The 27,783-nt window shown below is 48.2% G+C and overlaps 1 protein-coding gene across 1 annotated transcript in view; it reads right to left on the bottom strand.

Moving 5' to 3' along the window:
- Nucleotides 1-7,261: 7,261 nt before the first annotated feature.
- The window catches only part of LOC138248853 (immunoglobulin superfamily member 3-like), a 249,265-nt gene continuing 228,743 nt past the window's right edge, over nt 7,262-27,783 (bottom strand). Inside the window, exons 10-12 of the mRNA XM_069202806.1 lie at nt 21,283-21,690; nt 18,390-18,797; nt 7,262-14,007 (exon numbers count right to left, since the gene is read on the bottom strand). Coding sequence (XP_069058907.1) covers nt 13,757-14,007; nt 18,390-18,797; nt 21,283-21,690 — 1,067 coding nt within the window. The 3' untranslated portion in view covers nt 7,262-13,756. The remainder of the gene's footprint in view (nt 14,008-18,389; nt 18,798-21,282; nt 21,691-27,783) is intronic.

Genomic DNA, 27,783 nt, shown 5'->3' with positions numbered 1-27,783 from the left:
TCGTCCATCGTCCTGAAGAACCTCGACCTGAATTAAGGGAGACAACAGAAGGAGAACCTATGCAAATAGACACTGCTCGTGGTCCTCTCTCTACTAGCAAACCTGAAGGTAGACGGAGAAGAGGATTATGTCTATATTGTGGTGCTGCCGGGCATTTGCTCCACACTTGTCCAGTTCGTCCAGAGAAGACCTCAGGAAACACCACTTCCCGTCCTCTGTGAGCAGGGAGGAGACGGGATCTTCTGCGATACCTTCCATCAGTTCTTCCAAGGAAGATGCCACTGTCCTGTTTCTGTTACCCGTTACTCTGTAATTACATGATGGTCGTGAAGAAAGGACTTTGGCATTATTAGACTGTGGAGCCAGTGGCATTTATATGGATGTGACCTAGGCCAAGAAACAACACATTCCACCACTACCGAAGGACGTTCCAGAACAAGTGCATACTGTAGATGGATCCCTATTATCATCCGGTCCTGTCATCAATACCACTTCAACTCTAGATCTACACTTTGGAAAGCATCAGGAACATGTCTCTTTTGATTTAATCTCCTCTCCCAATCATACCATAATCCTGGGAATACCTTGGTTTATGAGACACAATCTGTATATTAATTGGGAAATCAAGACCATTTCTCTGTCTTCTAAATTCTGTCAAGATCATTGCTATGCTTCCTAAACTTATTGGTCCCCCAGAAATATATCATCCCCAGAACTTGAATTAGGACATTCTATAAACTCCATCCAAGGGGTTCCTAGGCATTATCTGGATTTTATAGACGTGTTCCAAAAACCATCAAAAGCAGTACTACCCCCACACAGAGACTACGATTGTACCATTCTCCTGGAACCTGGAGCGGTTGTCCCCTTTGGTAGAATGTACTCTCTTACGGAATCTGAAAAACAGATACTCAAGGATTATCTGCAAGAAAATCTGCAGAATGGTCTTATTACACCATCTTCTTCTCCTGCTGGGGCTCCTCTCTTCTTCGTACCCAAGAAGATGAAGGATCTTTGCCCCTTTATAGACTGTCATGGATTAAATAAAATCATTATAAAAGACCGATATCCACTACCTCCCATCAAAGACATTTTGGAGGCTGTTAGAGGGGCACAGATGTTTACAAAATTAGACCTTCATTGAGCATCCCACCTCTTACGAATTAAGGAAGGATATGAGTGGAAAACTGCCTTTCGAACACCCTTTGGACATTACGAATATAAGTAATGCCTTTTGGTTTAACAAATGCCCCTTCTGTTTTTCAAAGATTTATGGATTCAATATTCTCCGACTTATTAGATCACACTGTGGTGATTTATTTGGATTATATCCTTATGTATTCCAGACAGCCTGAACTCCATCCTGAACACGTAAAGCAAGTTTTAAACAGACTTAGGCAACATCAGCTCTACTGTAAACCGGAGAAATGTGAATTTGGTAAGACCGATGTGAAATATTTAGGCTATCACATTAATCAGATTGGTATCTCCATGGATCCAGAAAAGGTTCAGGCCATTCTAGATTGGCCATCCCCTTCATCAATCAAAGAAACTTAATGTTTCTTAGGGCTGGCCAACTTTTACAGTCAATTCATTTCAGACTTTGCCAAACAAACTAGTCAAATCACACAAACTCTCAAAAAAGAGAGTTTGCGAAACGGTTTCATCTGGAGGGACGTGGCTGAGACTGCTTTCCAAAACTTAAAGCAGGTCTTCACCCAAGCACCTATACTAAGGCATCCGGACACCAATAAACAATTCATAGTTGTTACTGATGCTTCAGAAAGAGCTATCGGGCAGCATTATTACAATGACAGGACGACGACGGATTAGAACATCCGATCTTTTATCTGTCTCATGTGTTCTGATTCTGAGCAAAATTATTCAGTACTGGAAAAATAACTCTTAGCTCTAAAAGCAGCCTGTCAAGAGTGGAGACAATTCCTCATGGGTTCAAAAGAACCATTTGAAGTAAGAACAGACCATTGTAATTTGCAATGCCTACGAAATTTTCAGTGCCGGGACAGTTGTCAAGCCCATTGGGCCTTTTTCTTTAGTCAATACAATTTCTATATTACCTATATTCCAGGTTCTCAAAATATTTTGGCAGATGCTTTATCTCGACGCTACCCTGACAGTTCTAACACCCCTTCACAAGTCTGAGTACTCAACTCTCTCAGAACAAGAACTAAAGGAACTACGTCTAAAAGTACACAAGAATAAAGGGTACTATTATCATAAAGACACGTTATTTCCACCTTCTAAGAAAGTGCAAGAAAAGGCACTACAAATGTGCCACGATTCACCTGTAGTGGTCATCATGGTATTAAAGCCACACAGGAATTGCGCCTCTGCTCTTTTTGGTGGCCTACACTGAAACAAGATGCTGAAAGATACGTGGAATCTTGTCCCATTTGCACCCAAGTAAAAGTACCCCATACAAGGCCTGCAGGACTACTTCAACCATTACTGGTGCCACCAGCCCCCTGGCACACAATATTAACCGATTTTATGTGCTCTTTACCTCCCTCGGCGGGAAACCGAGTTATAATGGTGACAGTAGATTTGTTTACTAAAATGGCTCATTTTACTGCCTTGAAGAAGTTACCTACATCTCAAGAATTGAGCCAGATCTCCATTCAAGAAATCTTTCTTCTCCATGGCCTCCCTCAAGTTATTATGTCAGACTGGGGTCCTCAATACATATCACTGTTCTGGAAACACTTTTGTAAGATCTTGAATATCAATGCAGCTTTATCTTCTGGATTTCATCCTCAAACCAATGGGCAGATGGGACGTCTGAATCAAGGACTTGAGCAATATCTTTGTTGTTTTTGTAATTCCACTCAGAGCAACTGGAGCACATACTTACCCATTGCTGAGTTTTCTTACAACAATACCATCCATAGTGCCTCTAAAGTCACTCCTTTTTTTCTGCTCATATGGATTTCATCCCACATCTTTTCCTGCCACTCCTAAGACCTATTCTACACTTCCTGCTATCAACTTTTTTTCCCAAATACTACATAGAATTCAATGTCTTGTTCGGTGTAATCTTTTATTTACTAAAAGACACATGAAAAGAATGGCAGATAAGAAACGATGTGAGGCTCCATCTTATCAAGTCCAAGATAGAGGCTGGCTTTCTACCAGATTTTTGCCTCTACGTCGCTCCCAAAATAAGTTTAAACCCTGTTATTATGGACCCTTTTGTGTTATTCAAAAGATCAATTCTGTATCTTTCCGCCTCGTTTACCTAGAACATGGAAAATTCACCCAGTTTTTCATGTCTCTCAATTGAAACCCTATACACCTGACCCTTTTCTTCGAGAATTCACATGTCCTCCCCCTTTGTTGGTGAATGACGAACCCGAATATGAAGTGCAAGAAATATGTGACTCTCGCATATTCCGGAACCATCTCAAATACCTCATTCTTTGGAAAGGCTATCCTCTTAGTGAATGTTCTTGGGAAGATGCCTCTTCTGTTCACGCCCCACTTTTGATCCATCGTTTTTTTCGTCTATATCTGTACAAACCCAGGGCTCCGGGAGGGGGGGACCTACTGTCATCCTGCGGCGGACCGCGGCGTGAGCCAAGCATTCGTCTCAGGGCATGGCCGCGGTCCGTGGCCGTGCCCCTGCCATTCTTTACTTTTCTCGAGGCCCCAAATTGGGCATGGGGCCTCGGCAAGTTGCGGGCTTGGCTTGCCCTCACTATTTCCCTGGACACCTCCCCCCACAGACCTCACATACCTCATGAGTCTATCCTTTTTTCCTTTCTTTTTTTCTTTTTTCTTCTTTTCCTCCTGTATTTAATCACTTCTACAGCTGCCATGTTCTTTCTTCTTCCCTGCATGCCTTAGGAACCTTTTTAACATGGTGTCTTTCTTTATATGTTTCTATGATTTGTTCTTAATCCAATATGGTGCCTTTCTACTTCCTGTTGGTCACTTCCTGTTCTTGGGTATATAAGGTGAGTGAATCTTGTTCTCCTTGCGCTGCAACACTTCCTTTGGTGGTGATCTTCGCTCCTTCTTCTTTCTTCTGCAGTTATATTTTTTCCTAGCCTGTTCCAGCTTTTTTCAATACTATTTTTTGTCCTGTTGGAAAGACTTACCTTTTTACTTTTTGTTCTTGTTCCAGGGAGTTCCTGCTTAGAGGTTTTTTTCCTTTTGTTTTTTTTTCCATTGGGACTCCTTCTGCGGACTGCTTTTGGCGTTTCCTCTGTCGGCAGCACCGTGGCTACTAGAAAGGGCCGTCCCTACCTGGGTCAAGGCAGAACCTGCAAAAATCAAGACCTCTCCGCAGTTCCAGTGGGCCAAAGTCATAAACGACGAGTAGTCCCTGACATATTGCACCCTCGTGCACAATTAGGTGGTGTGACATGCCCTCCCTTACATCTCATTACCTCTCATATTCATCTCTGTCAGGTCTAATATTTACCAAACTATTAATTAATACGAAAAGTGTTCCATTCAAATGTTTTAAAAAAACAAATTCATAGATACATTTGAGGGTCATTCACCTACTCCTGATTGAATATGTGACATCATAGATGTCGTCAACCCTGCCAAAAGCGTGGTACCTCGTGAAACTTGTAAAATGTTAAATCACACCAGTTTCATTTGTAGCTCTGCACGCTTGACACAGTTTTTCTTCACTCTTTGCCTGACTACATGAATGTGGCGCTACTGATGTGTTGACATTCATACCTGACAAGTGTCCCCATGTGAAGGGTTTCACTTCACCATTCCTGATCTTTTAACTGACCTCACAATGTATTCTGGGACTTGAAATGTTCCTGTTAACATTGTAATAATGTGGTAAAATAAAAAAACAGCAGTAAAGCACAGTTGGGTAAAAAGCCATGGTTTGCTACTTCCCAGATATAACAATGGTCACCTGGCAGCCTTGAATTTTGTTGTTATGCTTCTTTGGTATGTGAAAGGTCTTGTGTCCTGCTTTTACCACTGTCCCATGTACACAGCGATGCCACACTTAACAGACCTGTCACTACTTCTTGCATTGAATGTTTAAAGCCTGGGGTGTTTGGCATCTGACGCGCTATCATTACTCACTTGCGAACAATGATGGCTGATGTACCAACAGGTTTTACCCATTCTGTATCTGTGGGTAAATACATATGCCCATATCTGTGGGTACATATTGGCCAAGATTCATATGAGCCAGCCATTTCACCATTCAGTGAAAGAATTAAACTCTGACAACAGATAACATATGATTTTAATACTGCCAGATTCTCTGCTGCATAAAATATTTAGATAAGACTTGAAACTATGATTCAAACTCCTGGGTGTTTAATCCAACCACACAAAACTGGAATAAACAAAAGAATTAAGAAATAGCATTGCAGTGACATCCCTTAGCAGCAAACCTCAATCTCAGACCTTAGACTCTTTTTTGCTGCTGTTTGTATAACACAGTTAAATTGTGATGGCCCCTCTAGGAAGAAATGAAACAGGACATTCTTTCCCATTTTACCTTCTTTGACTGGTTTTTAGTTTGTGGCTGTGAAAGAGTTTTTTTACGTTTCCACTAAAGATGGTGGTTTCATTTTCAGTGGGTTTTATCAGCCATTATAAGTTTAAAAATAAAATAGGAAGACCTGAGTATATCATACATATAGGTTTGGTAAAAGCAAAAGGTCTTGTCTGATGCCACACCTAAAAAGACTATAACCACTGAAGTTCTGTATTTGTTCTATTACTTTGCTGATCAATCGTTTATGGAAACAGCTAGAGACTTTCAATTTCTTTCTTTGGAGGCACTGTGGAAAGTTATGGATAGTTTATATAAAACAACTATTTTCTAGTTACCAAAATGTAATTAATGAATGTATTATTATTGTTACTCCATAATTTTGATTGCATTTCTTAGATTTGTCAGTTCGTTTTCACCTGTTTTTGTTTACCATTTGAAGGTTTCTCTGGAAATGGGATTCACCAGAAAAATTTCACCCAACCATATTCTTTATGTTATACCTTTAGTTAAAATGAGGTATAATCCTTACGCTCACTGGTCAACGGAAGTGGGGTTGCGCGCACATCTGGCCTCTCTAAGCGTAGTAACCTTCTGTAGGACTCTGACTTCGCTGTGGCAACAAAAGGCACCATTGCTCTAAGTAAAAACCTTCATTCATCTGCACCACATCCACTCCCAGTCGCGAAGCAGGCGAAGTAATCCCTGCGTTGTAACCTCTGGGACTTCTGGAATCAGAAAGTGGAGGTTTCCTGTGATGTCCAAGAGTGGAAATGGGAAGTGACCCTTAGCATTCCCGGGCATTTGTGGTCATTTTCCGTACCACACCTCTCCTGTGCTTTATTAGGGATGCTTGGGTTCCACAGTCCAAGATTCTACTTATGACACCGATCCCTACTCAAGCCAGCGGCAGAGCCAGAGGTGGGCAGAAACACTCAGTTTTTGGGGACTAGGACTTATTTTTTATCATTAGACTTAGAATCAAAGCAAGCGAGACAAAGGCAGAAAAGAAGAGGGAAGAGAAAGATAGGAAAACAGTGACATAAGGAGAAAGCAGGAATGAAAAAAACTGCAAGAGTGGGACACAGAGACATGAAACGCAGTGTTGGTGGAAAAAGAGGAGCAGGGTGGAATCAAGACTCAGCAGCCTCGGAATTCACAAACTCCACCATTCGTCAGCACCTTTGGTGGCTTCTAAGGAAAACTTTGGACTCTTGCACTTTTATTTATATTTATTTATTTATACAAATTAAGCACTGCAAGCAGGAATGCAGGGAATGTAAGCAGAGGGATTGAGTGCTGGGTGCGGTATTGTATTTGGAAATCTGGAAGTATTCACTCCTGATGAATAATATCTCTGAGGCCAGCCCTGTGCCGCCAAGCTGGAATCTCGTGAAGTGTTCAGATGTTCACCACCGGGAGGACTGGCCTATAGTGCAGTGGGAATCACACTATCTTGTCCCGTGCACCCAAAAACAAAAAAGCAGGGTTGAGAAACCAGTTCTGTTCAGAGAATAGAGGAACTGGTCTGTATTTCCACAACCCAGATAAATGGGTGAAATGTGTAGAATGCCGCACAAAAAAGTGGGCCATTGGTATATTGTCACACGTCCACTGGGTACAACAAAGGGACTTTCCTATGGTGTGACCACTGACTTACAGACTCTGCGGCCAGTGGAGCGTGCAATATTTCCCACGTGACCAGCCAATCACCAGCGATTCATTCGTTATTTAAAATGATGGCCACTTTGCAGATCCCACTCATCATTGCACCTGAGTTTCCACAGCTGTTTTTTATTTCAATACACGAGAAACAAAGCACTCAGTGCAGCATTGATAACAGAAAAATACATAGATTAAAAAAAAATTGCACCAATCAAACAAACTAAAATCCACATTTTCGGCACGAATTTCGACATGTTTTTTTCATATATTATGTCGTATTAAACAGTCGTAGTGCAAAATCCGACAAGGGTTGAAATAAAGCCGAATAATTCTCCAAATCATGCATTTTTTCCTTTCTCCCTCCCCCCCTCTTTAAAATAGAGGGTTTTTTTCTTTGTCACTGGGTACTTATGCAAGGCAGTCTCATTGGGACACAAAGTACTGGAACTCTGGCCAGGGGGAAAAGTGGGGAAAGTTAGTGTGTGAAACCGGGGAGGGTCTTCATTCCCAGGCGCAGAGACCGCCCCCCCCCCCACCCACCCCCTCCCACCTGGGACTCTTCTTGGCCATCTTGTTTCTAGTGGGAGCTTCCATGTCAAAACCTAATGTACACCCGGACTAGTTAGGCCGGACTGTTAAAGCCGTCATTTTCTATTATGAAACGAATAAAGATTGATTTACAAAAAAACGAATGTATTCTGGGTATTGAAGTCTTAGTTTGATTACAGTGAACTAACACATCTGATAGCAATGATGTGTGAATGAAGCCCTGGAAGAGTGTCTTATAAGACAGTAACATTCTTCGAGATCTCCCTATAAACGAAGAGTTTATTTCCGAGGCTACTAAGCCCAGCCCCTGTGTCAGAGCCACCGGTGTTGACCCAATTCATCTCCCTTGCACTTCCCAGACATCTCTATTATGGAATTTAAACCAGCCGCCTCCTTCTCCCACAGAGGACGAACTAACTTCTCTGTGCAGCTCCCTTCAGTCCATCTAGTGATCTTGGGACCCTAGAAATCAATTAGGACGCTGCACCCCTCATCCTCCTGCGAGCACTGGAAGAGCTGGGAAGCTTGGACCAGGAATAACGCAGAAGTACCTGCTTCGACCAGCTGGTGGCGCTGTTGAACCATGTATACCGCTTCATTGTGCGCACACGGATGGCTTGGCGAAAACTTTGAGACACTTTGAAAAGTTAAGACTGTTTTTGGAATGAGCTCCCCCCTTTCTCTGCGTCTGTGTTTTCTACAGGTGTAGACGCCCCTCTTGGCTGCCGCCGCCATGAGAGACGGTGCAGGAGCTGAGACGGGTCTCTAACGGACTGTCCGATTTTTGCCCTCACTCTTAGGATATTTAAAAAAAAAACCAAAAACATTTCAACTCGGCAGCAGAACCACCCCTTCCTGCCTTTGATGTAACTTCAAAGAGACTTGTCATAGTTATTTCACAGTCTAATCACTTCGGAAGCATTTTCAATATTATATACAACAAAACCATCGATGTACTTGTTTACCTTATGCAACCAACAACCATTGACAAAGTCAATAGTCCTAGCTTGTTTTAGGTGTATTGTCAGTTGGGTAATGTATCTGGATGGAATGATAGAAAGAAGCAGCAAAGTACCAGTTGGGAAGCACCCTGTGCTAAGCATAGATGTTTAGCTTAGGTGTTTTAAGCCGCGCCCTTAATTATACAGGCCATGCCCTTTGAGAGCCCCCAACAGTTTTTTCATCCCACTTAAACACCTGTCCCCCTCCCTGTCTCTAGTGACTAGTTAGTCCAGTCCCATTTTTTTCTTGCCATTCGGGGACCTGTAGTCCTGATGTTTTACTGTTTTGAAGAGGACTACAATTCCCAGAATTACAAGAAAAGAAATGGGCCTGGCACAACTAGTCATGCACGTTCCTGGGAAACTTGGCAGCTATGCTTCCTGCTTCACCAGGATCTAGGTTCTCCCAATGTCCTTGTCCATTGCACGTGCTGTGTCTGTTCTTACCACCAGCCACTCCGCCTTACAAACACCACTTCCTTACGATGGCCACAACTTTTTGCAAATAACACCCTTCTTTCTGTAATCACACGCAATCTTTCAGACCCCAGTCCCCGCAGGTCCCGGGCCCAGCTGTCCCCGTGCTGCTGCATGGCTCTTGCTCCTGTCTGCTCCTTGATATGCCCTCCGTGTGTTTGTGTGCCCGCTCCTTGCATTTGCCTCATTTTCACTAGTTACTTCTTGATTTTTACTCTCTTTTTTTGTGCCTTCTCCTTGCTTTTCCCTCATTTTCACTGCCCTCTCCTTGCCCCCCCCCCTTTTTGTGCCTTCTACTTGCTTTTACCTCATTTCTTGCTGATTTCTCCTTGCTTTTTCCCCTGATTTTTGTGCAGCTTTGGCATGCAACTCCAGGCCACCGTCTCACTTCCTTCACTTCCGGAATTCCAAAGGGCCCTCAAGACCTGGCTGTTTGAATGAGCCTCTGGGACCTGCAAGCGCCTGGATATCCTGCTGGGTGAGTAGTTGCGCTTTACAAATTCCAATTGATTGCTTGAGACCCCTTCTTCCTACTACTGAAACCCACATTATTTTCTCCAGAGACCACTACTCTCCCTTCCAGGGAATTTTTCCTTCATTTTACAGACATCCTCATTCTTTCTTAGACCATGCGTGATTCTGGCACACATCGCAGTCCACTGTACCTCAAAGGCCACACTTTTCCCACATTATACATCTTCCCCTAAACCAGCTCTTCCTTCATCAGACAACTCTGCCTCCTTCCTGAGACCACACCTTCTCCGCAGATTAATCCACCTATTTCCGAGATAGGACCCTTTTTCCAAGACCATGTCCCTTCCATCCATAGACCACCTCCTTCCTGCCCTAGACCATGCCCATTTCTTATGCCAGTACCACTTCCTTTCCCAGCCCTTATCCCTTCCGTCACAAGAGCATGTTCCTAACTACACCATTTTAGATGCAGAGGGAAGAGGCAGGGCTCCATGGGGGCGAGGCCCAGAGGGATCAAGGGCTAGACCTGATTTGGAAAAAGGGTTAGGTGGCTTCCGGGCCAATGTTTGGTGTCACAGTCTATGCAGAACAAACCTCACAGAGTACTGGAGTGTACTGCACCCAAGTTATTTGATTCTCGAAACTTAAAGGTGGTCCACGACCCCCTGCCGTGCCCAGATCTTTCCCAGTGGAGTCTGTCCTTGATGCCCCTCCGCTCAGTGCATGGGCAAGCTCCATCTTGGTGCACCATGCCTGCCTTCTTGCCAGGTCCATGTCCATCAGTCTCGCACACCCTGCAAACACTTGTAGGAAATAGGCTGCACCAAAGAAACACCCAGTGGTTGTGCTCCAGTCTGGTCTGGGTTTCCTGGAAGGCTCTTGGATTAGCTGCAGTGTTCAGGGATATAGGTTAAGCGGAGAGCAGGGCTGGCAGCGCTTTCAGAGGCTGGAGGACAGGAGCTTGAATCCTGGCTCAAAAACTCTTGGCTTATTGTGGGATCTTCTAGCAATTGTCTCTTGTCCCCCAAAAAAGGTTGCCTGGATCTTCCTTCTACTAACCAGACTCTGCATTGGCTTTCAGTGGCTTTACGCACAAGGTTCAAGACCAAGAGTACAGGTCAAAAAGGAACCCTTTACCCACTAGAGCCCACTTTCTAACTGCAACATTTACCTCCTGCATACTGAGCCAGCCAACCAGATGAGATGAATGTAGGCGCCTGGTGGTCCACTGTTCACAAAGGAGCTCTCCAGTGGTAGACCAGTCACCTTTCTTAGTACCTAACTGTGGAGCTGTCGGCAAACATCTAGTCACCTCATCCACCATCTTACAACCTTCGGGAGACATTCAGTGCGAGGGTAGTGAAGGTTCAGTTACCGCTCAAGGCAAACGGCATGTTATATTGATCTACCTAACTCATGTGCAAACTGCCCATACACCACCACCACCGCGTGCGAGGGGCTACAGCGGTAAACACTCAAACGTGGAAGCTCTTCCTTCACAGAGCTATGCCCTCTACCCCAGAAGGGGTGTTCCAGGATTTAGGAGGAACTCTGTATCTGTTCTTTCCTTGGATCTCAGCTGCACACTGGTACCCAGATGTAGGGAACAAACGCCGTATTTAGAACAGAGAAGTCCCTCGCCTAGTGGTGAAGTCTGTTCAGAAAATTCCAACGCACCTCTTTGCGGCCAGTGGGAATCTTGCCCACTCTAATGTTCATCCTTCTCAATGATCTCAACCAGGTGGAACATTCTAGGCCAAAGTTACCAGCTTAGCTTCTCCAGGAGACCACATGGTCTCATATAGCAATGTTAGCATCTTCAGCTCCTTCACCCCTGTCCTTGGTTCCAATAAGCAACTTCTGGTGTCAGGATGGGGTAGGCGTGGTCCTATATATGATCGGAGCTATTTCTTCTACGCTATTTTGCCTTGGACCAGATGCTAAGCAAGACGCCAAGCACAGTCTGCAGAAGGCGAGCCAAGGTGGAGGCACCTTCTGGCTGACTAGAACTGACCGACAACCATCTCACTCGCTGAGCCGATGAAACAGCACCAGTCACGGCAGAATCAATCTTCGCTAAGCTGGGTGGATGAAGTTCTTGGCCAACGAAACCGCGCCAGTCATAAAACCTATGATGAAGATCTGTGGATACGATGTCGAGGGACAGAGGTTTCAGAACTTCCAGGGCACAGCACAAATGGACCATATGGTTGCAGGAATAAAGCCTTAACTTGGCAAACCCTCTCCCCTGATCACTGGTCCCACAAGGAGTACGGAAACCAAGACTTGACTCAAGAGCTACATATTTTCGGTCTCAAAGGTATACGTAGTTCACACCAGGCCTCTCCCATGTCGCTTTGCTCAAACTTGTTGCCACACTGAGTGCCAAATGCTAAAAGATTGCACATCGCCCTTGGTTCGGACTGCTATGTGGTGGGGGAGGGAAGAACTTACTTGCCATCACTTGACAAAGCCAAGAAGATGTCCTCTTTGGCCCATCATTCTTCCTCGAGTAATTGTGCGCGGGTGGGAATCCGGCTTTGAGCCCCTTTGGCCACACCAGAAAGTTGTTTATTTGGCAAATTCTTGCAGCTTGTATCCTGTCTACACGGCGCACAGAGTGTAGTATGCTCGCCGTGGGGCGAGACAGGTATATGTTTGGAGGACACACAATGTATTCGCTAGGAGATAACATGCAGGTCCTCGGGCACACATCCTTTGGCTGGCGCACTGCACAAACACCACAAAACAAAAAGGCGGAACATACATTGTTTACAGAAATTGTCTTAATGCAATAAATGTAGTGTTTTTACTCTCAACAAGTACCATAAAACCTGCCCCGTGGGGACATTGTGTTTAAAGTATTTAGCATTGAAACGTTTTTTTCCTTCGGTCGCTGGGTACTAAATAGTTCCAAAATGGCTGCCTTCAGAGGACGTACCCTCTCCCAAGGCTGACCAGAGAAACCAACCCATGATGTTCCTTCGTGATGGGGACTCAGTCTTAGAAAGTGTGTTAGTTTACAATAAATACATTAGATGTAGGTACAAAATTGCAATAAAACAAACATTCTAACAACCTGGGAAGCTGGTTGGCTATGGATTGCTGCCCGCGCATTGACACTGACATGGTCCGCTTGCTAGTCAAGGGCTGCCCACCGCAAAGACACCATGTGATCGAAGAGGTTCAACTCAGAAGCTTTTTTAAAAAGTTGTTTAAGTCATACTCACATTAGGCAAACATTGCAAGTAAAATGTCAACATATTTAGAACTAAAAGAATGTTCCTATAAATATTTGGAAATTTGTAGCAAAGATGCTGTATCCACTGAGGCTTATGCCAGGAGAGTAGTCTATATTTCACAACTCAACTCGGATTCCTTCAACAGCTGCACCCTTCTTGTGTGTCCTGAAACAAACAAGTCTTGAAGAATGCTGCTTTTTCCCCCAATGTTCCCTTAGTCTCAATGCGGGGGACAAGTATCGCAACCCTCTCTAGCGGAGAGAGAAAAGGCAGTGCTTGTTCTGGGGATGGAGGAAGGGAAGCCACAGGTGATAAACAGCATGGTCCACCCTGTGAGCTGTTATCTACTGAGACCACACAGAAGCTTCCCCGACCAGATGGGCCCCTGCCTTCCCCTTCCAGAAGGTGGTCCCCAATAATGGTGGGGTCCAAGAGTGTCAGACCAAGACCCAGACTTCTTCAGCACTAAATATGGGAGAAGAAAAATCCATAGGCTGGTCGTTTTGGAAAAACCACAAGTGGAATCAGTGATGACCACGCCCCAGGGGGCAGTATGCCCAGCCATGTGTCTTCCGCACCAAACGGCACAGCCGCTCCTCGTCCGCAACAAGACAACGATGGTCCAAAGACAAACAATTTAAAAAATCATTATATACAGGTCTTGCAGTCCCAATGGCTGCTTGGTTCTCCAAGGATGGTCCTTGGGGGCTGGGAGAGCATCTCCATCACAATAGCCAAAACGCTTGTAGTGGCAGCCTCGCCCGCAGCGGTAGCAAGGTATGGTGCCAACGGGGAAGGCTACTGGAAACAAAAATAAAGCTCTCTTCCTTAGGGGGCCAAGGGCACTCTTAGTCAATGGCACCGGGGTGGATGCTCAGAACCGGTGGCTCCAGGCAGGTGGGAGAGTAGTTGAGATGCGGCTCCTTGATCCACAGAAGGGGGACCCCGTTTTTACCTTCCGAGTTCTTGCTGGAGTGGCGCGTCTTGAAGCGCACCAGGAGGATGGTGATGACGAGGATGCCAAAGATGGGGAAGGGGTAGAAGACCACGAAGTAGAAGAGGCTGTCGTTGGAGCAGATGACGGACTGCATGGTTGAACCTGATGGGAGGGAGAAGGAAACAAGGTGAACATGTAGTAAGATCCTGTTCTTAGCCAGTTTTGTTTCAGGGAAAATGTCACATGTATTAACTTTCCAAACACAAATATTACATTGTATTGACAGCAGACCACCAAAAATAGGTTTACCACCCTACACTGAACTGCTGAATACTGCAGTCTAGGTGTGAAAGTCATTGTCCATCTGTAAGCTCCCAAAACTACCAAGTTCTAGAGGAATATATTATCTCAGAAAGCTCTATTGAATTGTTCAGGCCTAGAGTAGAGATTGGAAACTCTCTGCCCATGAGAGTCCCTGTGTCCATCAAGTTGTAGAGATGAAATGCCCACCAGCCACCCAATCCTAGATGTGCCCAAATCTATCTTTTTGCAATCCCAAATTTTAGAGGTGAAAAATTCTGTCTGCAGGTTTCATCGCTGGACCTTCCTCTCCTCACGATCCGATGTCCGGCTGAGCTCTCCTTCCGCACTACCTACTGTTGATGATGCTAGATACTTTATTTTAGATATTTCCACCACTGCAAGCACTCCATCCCCAGTGAAAAGTCGAGCCCTAAATGTCTTGCAGACAAGCAGGCAGACAATCCTCATGCTTTCAAGAATTGTCCACAATGCTGTGGTCCTCACGCCTGTGTGCTTAGGGCTGGGAGTCGAGGATCAGCTTCGTGAAGGGTACAGAGTTTAGAGGAACCACTTCTGTAAAAGGCATCAATTACTCTTTTACCAGATTCCAATACATGCCAATGGTGCTCCCCCGAGTCCTTGATGAAAGGAAGCTGGACAATAAGGACAAATTCAAAGTTTGATAAAGATCCTTCTGTAAAAAGATGTCTACCCATCGGATCAGCCAAAAATCCTTCAAGAGGCTAAATAAGGGTGGCAGGTATTCGAATGGGAAAGGACCAGGACTCCGGAAGGCCCTTCACCCTAAGAGTTGAACCGAACCACGTGAAGTTCAGAAAACACCTGAAAAGTTCCATCTCAACTGCACCTGAGATGGTCTATGGAAGAAGGGTCTTTCTGAAGAATTTCAGACTTTAGTTCTCACCCCACCTGTTTGGATGGTAACTTCACCGTCCAATAATCAACCCGTTCTTCCTACCTGACCATGTCTGAAGATACCAGCAACAAGAAGTGCTAGGCAAAGATCCTCCACAAATAAATACTCGAAATGACTGAATGTTTCAGACTCCCCCATGGTGAGAGTCTCCACAAACCAGACAGGGAAGGACTTGGCCAGTACAGCCCAGTACATCTAGAAGTAGATACAATTCACTATTAAGGAACATGGTGTCTGGCAAGGGGATGGACGGCAGAAAATAAGATGTCTTGTGACATAGATATTGCCGAACAAACCTGATAAATGATACAAGATGGTCAGAAAACACGATCATTTACGCAACTCGTTGGATATTATATACTAGAATGAAACAAAAGCAGGAGATAGTTTCACTACAGAGAGATGTGTTTGGGATTTTAGCCAATGTGGATGGCTCAAGTTATGCAAAGCATTTGACAACTCTTTTAGAGGATGACTTGAAGAGAGAAGTAATTAGAAGTCCAGCTTCTGGGTGGTGTGAGGAACCTACTGAAGTTCAGAAAAGGTTCCAGTGCTTTTAAACAGGCATACTTTAGGGAAGTTGGAAGCACTTTACAAAACCTGCAATAAAACAATAAAATAAGAACAAGTGATGGATAGGTGCAATAGCTAATTTTTTCCAGAGGATACAACAATCGGATTGTTCACACAGGAGACACCGATGTTAGAAGGAGGTCTCTGTGCAGGCCAGCGAACGATTGAGTGAAAGTGCCTGGATGTAGGCCATTCTAGAGAAGGTACAAAATGCATCTTAAACAGGGCGAAACCTGGCAGCGCAAACTAAGAAAGAAGGGTGCTTGAGCTGAAGCGCTCAATGCCGGCTGCATCTTGATTCAGGAGGACATGGAAAGATGGGCTGGAGAAATCAGGCCACTCAGGGGCGCTCTCGCCAGGCCACATGTAACTCCTGCTCTTCACTTCAAGTGGTCTTTAGAAACCAGGAAAATATCAGAGGTGGGTCAATAAATTAATTTTATAGGTACAGGCCTCAGATGTTCCCTTTGTTTCATCCAGTGCATTACAGAATGTCTATTATCTCACACCTTCAAACACTGAGGAAGCGGGCATGCAGTTTCTTACATACTGAGGGCCTGATTTACGTATTGATTGACAGGTCACTTTGTCACAACGGTGATGGATATCCCATCCACCGAAATCTAAATAATGAAATTTAGATTTTGGAGGCCTATCTATCCATCACCGTTGTGACTGAGTAACCTCTTCACCAATATCTAAATCATGCCCTAAGTCCAGCTCCTCTTGAGAAGCCAAGACTTTGAAGTGCTTCTGAAAGGCGACTATCCAGGTCTACCGCAGTCCGAGCCAGGCTATTCCAAAGTAAATGGCGTGCCACCAGGATTACCACTGTTGCCGCTTCAATTTAATAAAAGGTGTGAACACCAAGGGTAGAAAAGTCCATTGCAGTGTTCCAGTAACTGCTTCAAGGCGCTTGTAGACTGGCCATTGACCGACAGTTGGAGAAGGTGATGAAGAACCAGCGAGGATTTAACACTGGTCTTCCCCAGGCTCTTGGAGGGGGGGGGGGGTGGCATGTGGACATCCTGGGGAGACGCATGGTGGGCACATCACCTCTGCAGTAATCCTGAACAGTGGCCCAAGCTGGAGGCATAACTTGCATGGAGCTACCAACCGACCCCACCTCGATCAGCTGCCTCATGGTTGTGTCCCCGGCTGTACACAAAGTACAAGGCTCATCCGTTGCGACTGGGAGGCCGAAAGACCTTGCTGCCCACAATAAGCAGATCCATGGGTCCTATGAGGTGCCGTGATAGATCCTGTCCGACCTTGCAGCACTAGAGCGAGTCTTAAACCTTCCATGAAGGCTTGAGGGAAAGATCTTCACACAAGTTTAAAGAGAAAGATTATTGAGAGCACCAAAAGTGACCTTGGGCAAGGAGATCCCTTCTGAGGCCAATCTGCAGCCTGAACCACCTCGTGCTTCTCGAAGCGAGGCTGTGGGGGTTTATGGAGGGCTGGCAACTGTGGCCACTCATAGCAAAGAGTGGAGAGTAGCCAGGGCCACTGGAATCATGTGATTGTGCGGCTGCTGCCATTTTTGCTTAGTTCTAGATCTGTAGCATTTGCCACTTAACCCACCATCTGCCACATAATCTGCAGATTTTAACCAAAAAAAAAATGTTTTCTAGCTCAAACAGTTCAAAAGTTACTCAAAATCCAGTGCACGTGTGGACGTGCAGTGGAAGGCCCTTTGCAAAGGTTTACTGGCCACTATTCTGTTGCTTATTGCTATATCTGGTGTTAAACTGGTACTTATGAGGTGCAACCAAAGCCCAGAAAGTGTCACCAAGTTTAAAAAAGACGAAATAATGAAGTAGTTCTATTACAAAATGTGCCACATTATCCTGTTTAATGTGCCTTTTCTTGCCACATAATTTACTGAATACTGCTGCATAATTTAGCCCTCTCCTGCCGCATAATTCCAGGGCCCCTGAGAATAGGCCAACAACTGCTCTGCTCATGAAATAACAGTCCTAAATTAGAGTTTCGTGGTTTTGTCTTTCATTCAATTGGTCATCATTGGTAAAGGGCCATATATCAGGGATTAGAGACAGTTGTTGGTTGGGCCTGCATTTTACTTCATCTTAGCCTTCTGGGCCTACAGTTACTTCCTGATGGAAGGGACATCAGCTGCCACCAGAGGTTAGAACAGCAAACATCTTCCTGAGGTTTGATTACAACCTGTGGGACACACAACACTTTGTGCATCCCATACACTTGGACACTGTGCTTTGGATTAGAAGTGGTTTTCTTTTAAAGCCTTGTTTGGAAACCCTCTGATGTTGAGTGAAGCCCTCGGAGTCCCTGCAGAGTGACTCTACACTGATCACGTTTTCTGCTGCAGTGTTACCATTTGTATTTTATTAATGTTTAAAGGTATGTAAAAGACACCTTTGAACTGCGTCTCAGGCAAGACCACACCTCCCTTGCATCATGAAGGCCAGAAGCGGAGGACGCTTTTTCTTGTAACTCGCAGCCAAGACCTGGAACGACCTCTGCAACCCCTCAAAATCTCCCCCTTCCTCATGGACTTCAAAAGGAACCTCAAGGCATGGCTCTTCCAGACAAAACCAGTATGACCTCCGCCTCCCTCCGGCCTACCCTACTCAGCCCTTGGATACACTCACGGGCGATTAGCTGCGCTCTACAAATTCACATAACAAGTGCACCCCTGAGGCTACTGATCTGGGTAGCACTGTGTGGGCACAACAGGACTCTCACTCACCTGTGCTGGTCACTTGGATCACCGACACCCCAGACTCCTCCTCCACCAGCCGGTACCAGGCTCCCTTTGCCCGGGGCAGCCACTCCTCCACGTGGCATGAGTAGTTACCAGCATCTGCTGCCTGGGCAGCCAGCACCGTCAGCCTGCAGAGCCCTGGCGCAAGTCTCTGGAACTGGAGCCGGCCTTGCCAGCGGGCGGACTCTGGCTTGAAGACACCATCATGGTCCACGCCGAACACCGGCTCCTTCTCCACCTGACCATCCCCGGCCTTGGCGCGGAGCACGTACCAGAGCAGGGCGAAGTGAGAGTCGGGGCTAGACCGGGACAGGATGCTGCAGTCCAGCTGGAAGGGCGCCCCCTCTGCCACGGTGACGTTGGACAATGCGGTGTCCAGCTGCAATGCCTCCTCTGCCATGGGAAAAAGAGCCATTTTAGATACAACCAACTTGTCAACCGTCTTGCAACGACACACACACACTTGCGTCGGGAGTCTAATGCGACCAGCCGGAGCACTGGTGCATAGTGGGTGTATCCCAGCAGACCACAGAACAAGCCTCTGTCAGGTGGGAAGATTTGGAAACAAGAGGGTGGCCTATGTTGATTCCAGAGTCGGTCAGGCTATACCCACTTCTGATTAGTTCAGCAATGGAAATCTTATGGAGAAGCTGGGAGCATAGGTAGCAGTGATGCAAGCTTCTTCCACATAGAACAGGTGTGCTTCAGGCAACAGCAGAGTAAGCTTCAGCCACCACAAAACAAGTACAGCAAAGGCAGCACAGATGCAGGCTTCCCACACATACAGGACATGGTTAGAACATGCACAAGCCTGCCTCAGTCGCAGAACAAGAGCAGGTCAGGCAGCAGCAGTGCAAGCTTCCCTCACACACTCCAGAAATAACAGTCGGCTGCAGCTCAATCTTCAGTAACCCACAAAATACGGGCAACTGCAGCACAACCTTCCCTCATTAACCACACAAGTACAGTACAGCAGCTATAAATCCTGTGTCTATCACAAACGTAATAATTACAACAAAGAGTGTGCAAGCTTCCCTCACACACAGGGCAGGTGCAGCACAAGCAGCAATAAAGCACATTTCCTTCACACATGGAAGTACAGCAAGACAGTAGTAAAAGCACAGCTCAGACACAAAAGCAGGAACATCGCATGCAACAGCAGTGCTGTTTCCCTCCCACACACACCAAACTGAATACTGGCAGGAACAGAGCACACATTCCTCAAAGCAGCAAAAGACTGAGTTTCTCACACATGCAATGCAGCAGCAGTACAACCTTCCCTCACAAAGAACTGATAAAGTTTGGTGCACACATCAGTGTAAAGTCCACTCACGCCCAAAATGGGTACAGCATAGGGAACAACAGTGCGAGCCTCCCTCACACATCAGCTCAAGCGTGAGCTGCATGAGACGCAACAGAGGAAAGGTACTTCACGCAGCAAGTGTGGCACAGAAGACACCAGTGGAAACACAATACACACAGCAGCAGTGCGAGCTTCATTCACAGAGTAGGCTTTCCTCAAATACGGCAGGTGCAACACTAGGAACAGCAGTGCAAGCTTCATTCAAATATAGAGCAGGATGGGAGCAAAGTAGGCTTCTCAGACACTGCAGGTGTGGCACAAGGGGCAGCAGTGCAAGCTTCACTCACACAGAGCAGGGATGGGAGCCAAGTAGGCTTTCCTCAGACACGTCAGGTGCGGCATTAGGGACAGCAGTGCAAGCTTCACTCACACACAGAGCAGGGAGGCAGCAGAGCAGGCCTCCATCAGACAGCAGGTGCAGCACTAGGGACAGCTGTGCAAGCTTCACTCACACACAGGGCAGGATGGGAGCAAAGTAGACTTTCCTCAGACACGTCAGGTGAGGCACTAGGGACAGCAGTACAAGCTTCACTCACACAGTTCGGGGAGGCAGCAGAGAAGGCTTTCTTTAGACACGGCAGGAGCGACACTAGTGACAGCAGTGCAAGCTTCACTCACACACAGAGCAGGATGGGAGCTAAGTAGGCTTTCCTTGGACCCATCAGGTGGGGCACTAGGGACAGCTATGCAAGCTTCACCCACACACAGAGCGGGGAGGCAGCAAAGCAGGATTCCATCAGACACGTCAGGTGTGGCACTAGGGGCAGCAGTGCAAGCTTCACTCGCACAGAGAGCAGGATGGGAGCAAAGTAGGCTTTCCTCAGACACTGCAGGTGTGGCACTAGGGACAGCAGTGCAAGCTTTACTCACACAGAGTGGGGAGGCAGCACAGCGGGCTTTCCTCAGACACGGCAGGTGCGGCACTAGGGACAGCAGTGCAGGCTTCACACACATACACAGACACACACACACACACACACAGAGTGGGGAGGCAGCACAGCGGGCTTTCCTCAGACACGGCAGGTGCGGCACTAGGGACAGCAGTGCAGGCTTCACACACATACACAGACACACACACACAGAGCGGGGAGGCAGCACAGCGGGATTCCATCAGACACGTCAGGTGTGGCACTAGGGACAGCTGTGCAAGCACACACAAAGCGGGGATGGGAGCAGATAAGGCTTTCCTCAGACATGGCAGGTGTGGCACTAGGGACAGCTGTGCAGGCTTCACTCACACACAGAGCAGCAGTTGTACGTGATTTGCCCATAGAATCAGTACAGCATGAGCAGGCGCACTGAACCTTTCACTCACAAATTCACCACTGCTTGATTCTTGGCCTAGGTCGGTGTCTGCAAGGTTAGAAACTAAGGTACGATTACTAACTTTTCATTCCCTCTTCTCTTTGAGATGTTTGCTTTCAAAGAGCTAGGCCAATCCCTGAACTCTTTTTGCAGCTGCCATGATGAGCACACATTGAAGTCCCCCCACCTTGAATCACTAATGCCTCTCACCTGGGAGCTGCACGTTCACCACAGTGAGCCCAGACACGTCCTCGGCCCGCTTGTACCACTCGTTGTTGGCGTTGAGCAGCCACTCCTCGGCCCGGCAGTTGTAGACCCCGCTGTCCTGCAGCTCCGCCTGCTGGATGGCGAGGCGGTACAGGCCTAGGGCGGGGCTCTCCAGCTGCAGCCTCTGGGACAGGTCTCCTTCCACAGCTCCCTCTCCGTAGCGCAGCGTGGCCTCGCGGGTCAGCTGCAGCACGCTCTGCTTCTCGGGCTGCCCCGGCTTCCACACGTACCAGCCCACTGTGATCCGTGAATCGGCACTCGTGCGGTTGGTGATGGTGCACTCCATGGACACCCGCTCGCTCTCCAGGGCGGAGATGTTTCGCTGCAGTTGGCTCATCTGCAGGTTGTTTTCTGTGAGACAGAGAGAGAGAGAGAGAGAGAGAGAGATGAGGCCATTGACAATTCTGAAATGACTGGCCCTAGGAGGTGTGTGGCTGTGGGACCCACAACCACAGAGTTATGTTTCCATACTGCCCTTCTCTGCCCCGACCAATGATAATCGCCTTCCCACCACATCCGGCTCCCACTCCATCAGATCCGTGGCGATGCCTCATTAGACGAATTAATCGGACTTAAGTCCGGATCAGCGGAAAGCGCGCAGCGCCCAGGGCTTAATTAAAGAGCCGGTCAATGACTGATCAGCGGAAGGAGAAACCAACGAGGCAGGATCCCTCCCTAAAGAGGGCCAGAGCGGCTTACTGCAAGGCCGGACTGAGCAGCTAGACCGGGGAGGTACTCGTTAGAGGGGGCGGGGAGGGCGCAGAGTACGTGAGGTGGTGTGCATGTGTGTGAGGTGTAAGGACATACCTACATGAGGGGGTGCAATGTGCACATAGGCCACGTTAGCATGCACGTTTACACAGAGGATGTATGTATGGGTGTGGAGTATATGATGCATATCTCTGGGTGTCTGAGCATGTAAATCACTAAAGCACACTTCGATGTGTACTGCAGATGTGCTATTTGTGAAGGTGTTTTAATAGTGTGTGGGTTGGGCGTCTGGTATGCTGCTGGTAGTCAGCAGGTACTGGGTGGTGTACTGTCACTGACTATGCAGTAGTGTATAAATGTATGAGGTCTTGGGTTCGAATGACTATGCAGTAGTGTATAAATGTGTGAGTTACTGAGTAGTGTACTGTGACTGACTATGCAGTAGTGTATAAATATGTGAGTTACTGAGTGGTGTACTGTGACTGACTGTGCAGTAGTGTATAAATGGTGAGGTCCCACCAAGATCCCACACCACCCAAACACAAGGGAGCCCTTGCTCACTTCCAGGAGGAACCCGCACTAGGCAAGGGGCGGGAGAGCTGGCTCCCTTGCAGGGCTGAACACTAGCCAAGGGGAAGGGAGACACTACACCCTCCCAGGAGACCCTCTCCCTGACAGGACCCCAAATCAGGCAAGGGGGCGCAGACCTCTCCTCTCCCATGAGTCAACACTGCCCCCTCTCTTGCGACAGCCTTCTTTAGAAGTCCTGCGTGCACAGGCCTGTGCACAGGAAAGATGCCCCTCTCTTGCGACAGCCTTCTTTAGAAGTCCTGCGTGCACTGGAAAGATGCCCCTCTTGCGCGACAGCCTTCTCTAGAAGTCCTGCGTGCACAGGCCTGTGCACTGGAAAGATGCTCCTCTCGTGAGACAGCCTTCTTTAGAAGTCCTGCGTGCACAGGCCTGTGCACAGGAAAGATGCCCCTCTCTTGCGACAGCCTTCTTTAGAAGTCCTGCGTGCACTGGAAAGATGCCCCTCTCTTGCAACAGCCTTCTTTAGAAGTCCTGCGTGCACAGGCCTGTGCACTGGAAAGATGTCCCTCTCTTGTGACAGCCTTCTTTAGAAGTCCTGCATGCACAGGCAGGCCTCTGGACCCGAGAGGTGCCCTAACTCCCGCACTTGTCACACTCCAGTACCTTCTACATCCCATGATGACCCCGCAAAACGGCGTTCAAAACAAACCAACAAAGCACAACCATCTGCCTGTGGATATAAATTGGCTGCTTTTATTAACATAGAGGCATATACGATTGCCCATAAGTATTGAAAACATTGTCCTGGCGAAGCATTCATTTCTATCACATAGCCCTCATAATCACTGCAAACACAATCACATTAATGTTGTTACATCATCACCAGTTGTTGGTGGTCTCATAAATCAAATCAATCAAATTCAAAATAAACAGTTCAGTTCTTACATCAAGAAATAGCAGTGACTGATCGGCCTCTGAGTTCTGGCCTCTGCTTGGCATCTCTCTTTGACCCTTTTCTCTGTAGGCAATCCCACATTTCGCCTTGGAGGGGGTCGCTCCATAGTGTTTGTTTTACCATGTTTTTCTGAGGGGGTAGCCTCTAGTTGGATTAGGCCCAACTCGCTAGATTGCGCGGGTCTGGGCCGCGAGTGCTGTGCTCTGCGTACTCCCCTTTGCCGTCTCCTTTTCACCCCGCTGTAAGGCATCCCCAGGTGAGTGGCCTTCCAATAGTGCACTGGCTTACTAGGTGTGCTTACCGTCAACTTTGGTAAAACCTCCTTTAATTTCCACTTGACCCTCTTGTCTGTCGGGCATTGCGAGTAGATGCTGTATTATAGGGGTGGGAGGGTGGTTTTTCTTCGCTCCCTCTCGTGCTCTGTCCTGGGTCATCTGTCTGCTCCTCAAAGGGACAGCGTGCTGTTAACTGTGTCCCCCTGCAGGTGTCCCCCTGCCTCTTCATTGGGGGATTGAATGACTCAAACCCCCTTTTGGCCTCTTCAGTGACCGTTGCACCTCTCCCCCCAACTTGGTGCCTGTGAGGGGTGGCGTCCAAAGGTGAGGGCGCAAACTTTGCCCAAAAAACGGTTTGACCGGTCCCTTCCGGGTACAAGACGTCCGTTATGGCGCCGGCCCTTCGAGCCCAGCCCTCTTTGAACTCCTGCGTGGACAGGCAGTCCTGTGGAGCCTTGCACAAGCAGGCCTCTGAACCGGAAAGATGCCCTTCTCGTGAGACAGCTTTCTTTGGAAACTCAGTGCACAAGGTGTACATGCAGGCCTGTGGACCGGAAAGGTGCCCCTCTAATGAGACAGCCTTCTTTAGAAGTCCTGCGTGGACAGGCCTGTGGAGTGTGGAGCCGTGCACAGGCAGGCCTGTGGACCGGAGAGGTGCCCTTCTCGTGAGACAGTCCTCTTTAGACATCCTTCTTGGACAGGCAGGCCTGTGGAGTCATGCACAAGCAGGCCTGTGGACCGAATAGGTGCCCTTCTCGTGAGACAGCTTTCTTTAGAAATTCAGGGCACAGGGTGTACATGCAGACCAGTGGACCGGAGAGGTGCCCCTCTCGTGAGACAGCCCTCTTCAGAAGTCCTGCGAGCACAGCCAGGCCTGTGGAGCCTTGCACAAGCAGGCCTGTGGACCGGAGAGGTGCCCCTCTAGTGAGAGCTTTCTTTAGAAGCTCAGTGCACAAGGTGTACATGCAGGCCTGTGGACCGGAGAGGTGCCCCTCTAGTGGGAGCTTTCTTTAGAAGCTCAGTGCACAAGGTGTACATGCAGACCTGTGGACCGGAAAGGTGCCCCTCTAGTGAGAGCTTTCTTTAGAAGCTCAGTGCACAAGGTGTACATGCAGACCTGTGGACCGGAAAGGTGCCCCTCTAGTGAGAGCTTTCTTTACAAACTCAGGGCACGAGGTGTACATGCAGGCCTGCGGACTCTCGTGTGACAACCCAGTAGGAAGTTTACCCTTCCTAGCGCCTACGGACGTGAAAGGGGTTCGCAGCGCTGTACCAGGCTGCCTTACCAGAAGTAAGGGAGTGCCTTGCCTGCCAGCTCGCTCTCTGCCCCCACACACCTCCTCCCAGCGTGGCCTGGCGTGTCTGGCTCTCGCCCAGGAAGGCACAGCTTGCCTGGCAGCTGCTTGCCAGCTCTCTGGTAGTCAGAGATAATCACTCTTCGAGGGAGTGGCACAAGCGCTTCTGGCAGCAGATTTCACTTTTCCGGTTTGTGTTTTTTTACCTTGGCCTGTGATTCATTTAAAGGGTTGTTTTCTGCCCCAGACTTCTCTTACACCAAGGGCCTTTATGGGGCGGTCCCTCTTCTTAGCCCCAATAAAGGCAGCTGGAGGTCCTCCATCAATACTCAGTTCAAGGGTACCCTTCACCCCTGACCTCTGTATGTACTCTGTGTTACAGCTCACTGAGGCACGTCCGTGCACGTACAGTCTGACACCATGACAAGTGCATCAACCGGCGCTAAAGGCGTACTCACCGTGTGCTCTGTCATATCCCACTGGTGCAAGCACCTGCAGCTCACACGTACACAGCCTGACACCATGACACGTGCGAGGCACTACATCAACCAGTGCCAAAGGCGTACTCACCGTGTGCTCTGTGTCATATCCCACTGGTGCAAGCACCTGCAGCTCACACGTACACAGCCTGACACCATGACAAGTGCGAGGCACTACATCTACCAGTGCCACAGGCGTACTCACCGTGTGCTCTGTGTCATATCCCACTGGTGCAAGCACCTGCAGCTCACACGTACACAGCCCAACACCATGACAAGTGCAAGGCACTACATCAACCAGTGCTAAAGGCGTACTCACCGTGTGCTCTGTGTCATATCCCACTGGTGCAAGCACCTGCAGCTCACACATACACAGCCTGACACCATGACAAGTGTGAGGCACTACATCAACCAGTGCTAAAGGCGTACTCACCGTGTGCTCTGTGTCCTATCCCACTGGCGCAAGCACCTGCAGCTCACACGTACACAGCCTGACACCATGACAAGTGCGAGGCACTACATCTACCAGTGCCACAGGCGTACTCACCGTGTGCTCTGTGTCATATCCCACTGGTGCAAGCACCTGCAGCTCACACGTACACAGCCCAACACCATGACAAGTGCAAGGCACTACATCAACCAGTGCTAAAGGCGTACTCACCGTGTGCTCTGTGTCATATCCCACTGGTGCAAGCACCTGCAGCTCACACGTACACAGCCCGACACCATGACACGTGCGAGGCACTACATCAACCAGTGCTAAAGGCGTACTCACCGTGTGCTCTGTGTCATATCCCACTGGTGCAAGTCCCTGCAGCTCACACGTACACAGCCCGACACCATGACAAGTGCGAGGCACTACATCAACCAGTGCTAAAGGCGTACTCACCGTGTGCTCTGTGTCATATCCCACTGGTGCAAGCACCTGCAGCTCACACGTACACAGCCTGACAACATGACACGTGCGAGGCACTACATCAACCAGTGCTAAAGGCGTACTCACCGTGTGCTCTGTGTCATATCCCACTGGTGCAAGCACCTGCAGCTCACACGTACACAGCCTGACAACATGACACGTGCGAGGCACTACATCAACCAGTGCTAAAGGCGTACTCACCGTGTGCTCTGTGTCATATCCCACTGGTGCAAGTCCCTGCAGCTCACACGTACACAGCCTGACACCATGACAAGTGCGAGGCACTACATCAACCAGTGCTAAAGGCGTACTCACCGTGTGCTCTGTGTCATATCCCACTGGTGCAAGCACCTGCAGCTCACACGTACACAGCCTGACACCATGACAAGTGCGAGGCACTACATGAACTGGCGCAAAAGGCATACTCACCGTGTGCTCTGTGTCCTATCCCACTGGTGCAAGCACCTGCAGCTCACACGTACACAGCCTGACACCATGACAAGTGCGAGGCACTACATCTACCAGTGCCACAGGCGTACTCACCGTGTGCTCTGTGTCATATCCCACTGGTGCAAGCACCTGCAGCTCACACGTACACAGCCTGACACCATGACAAGTGTGAGGCACTACATCAACCAGTGCTAAAGGCGCACTCACCGTGTGCTCTGTGTCATATCCCACTGGTGCAAGCACCTGCAGCTCACACGTACACAGCCTGACACCATGACAAGTGCGAGGCACTACATCTACCAGTGCCACAGGCGTACTCACCGTGTGCTCTGTGTCATATCCCACTGGTGCAAGCACCTGCAGCTCACACGTACACAGCCTGACACCATGACAAGTGTGAGGCACTACATCAACCAGTGCTAAAGGCGCACTCACCGTGTGCTCTGTGTCATATCCCACTGGTGCAAGCACCTGCAGCTCACACGTACACAGCCTGACACCATGACACGTGCGAGGCACTACATCAACCAGTGCCAAAGGCGTACTCACCGTGTGCTCTGTGTCATATCCCAATGGTGCAAGCACCTGACGCTCACACGTACACAGCCCGACACCATGACAAGTGCGAGGCACTACATCTACCAGTGCCACAGGCATACTCACCGTGTGCTCTGTGTCATATCACACTGGTGCAAGCACCTGCCGCTCACACGTACACAGCCCAACACCATGACAAGGGTGGGGCACTACATCTACCAGTGCCACAGGCGTACTCACTGTGTGCTCTTTGTCATATCCCACTGGTGCAAGCACCTGCAGCTCACACGTACAC

Source organism: Pleurodeles waltl, chromosome 8 (genome assembly GCF_031143425.1).
Source record: "Pleurodeles waltl isolate 20211129_DDA chromosome 8, aPleWal1.hap1.20221129, whole genome shotgun sequence".
Taxonomy (NCBI): domain Eukaryota; kingdom Metazoa; phylum Chordata; class Amphibia; order Caudata; family Salamandridae; genus Pleurodeles; species Pleurodeles waltl.
Note: the sequence above shows the minus strand (reverse complement) of the source record. Positions and strands in the feature narration are given on the sequence as shown.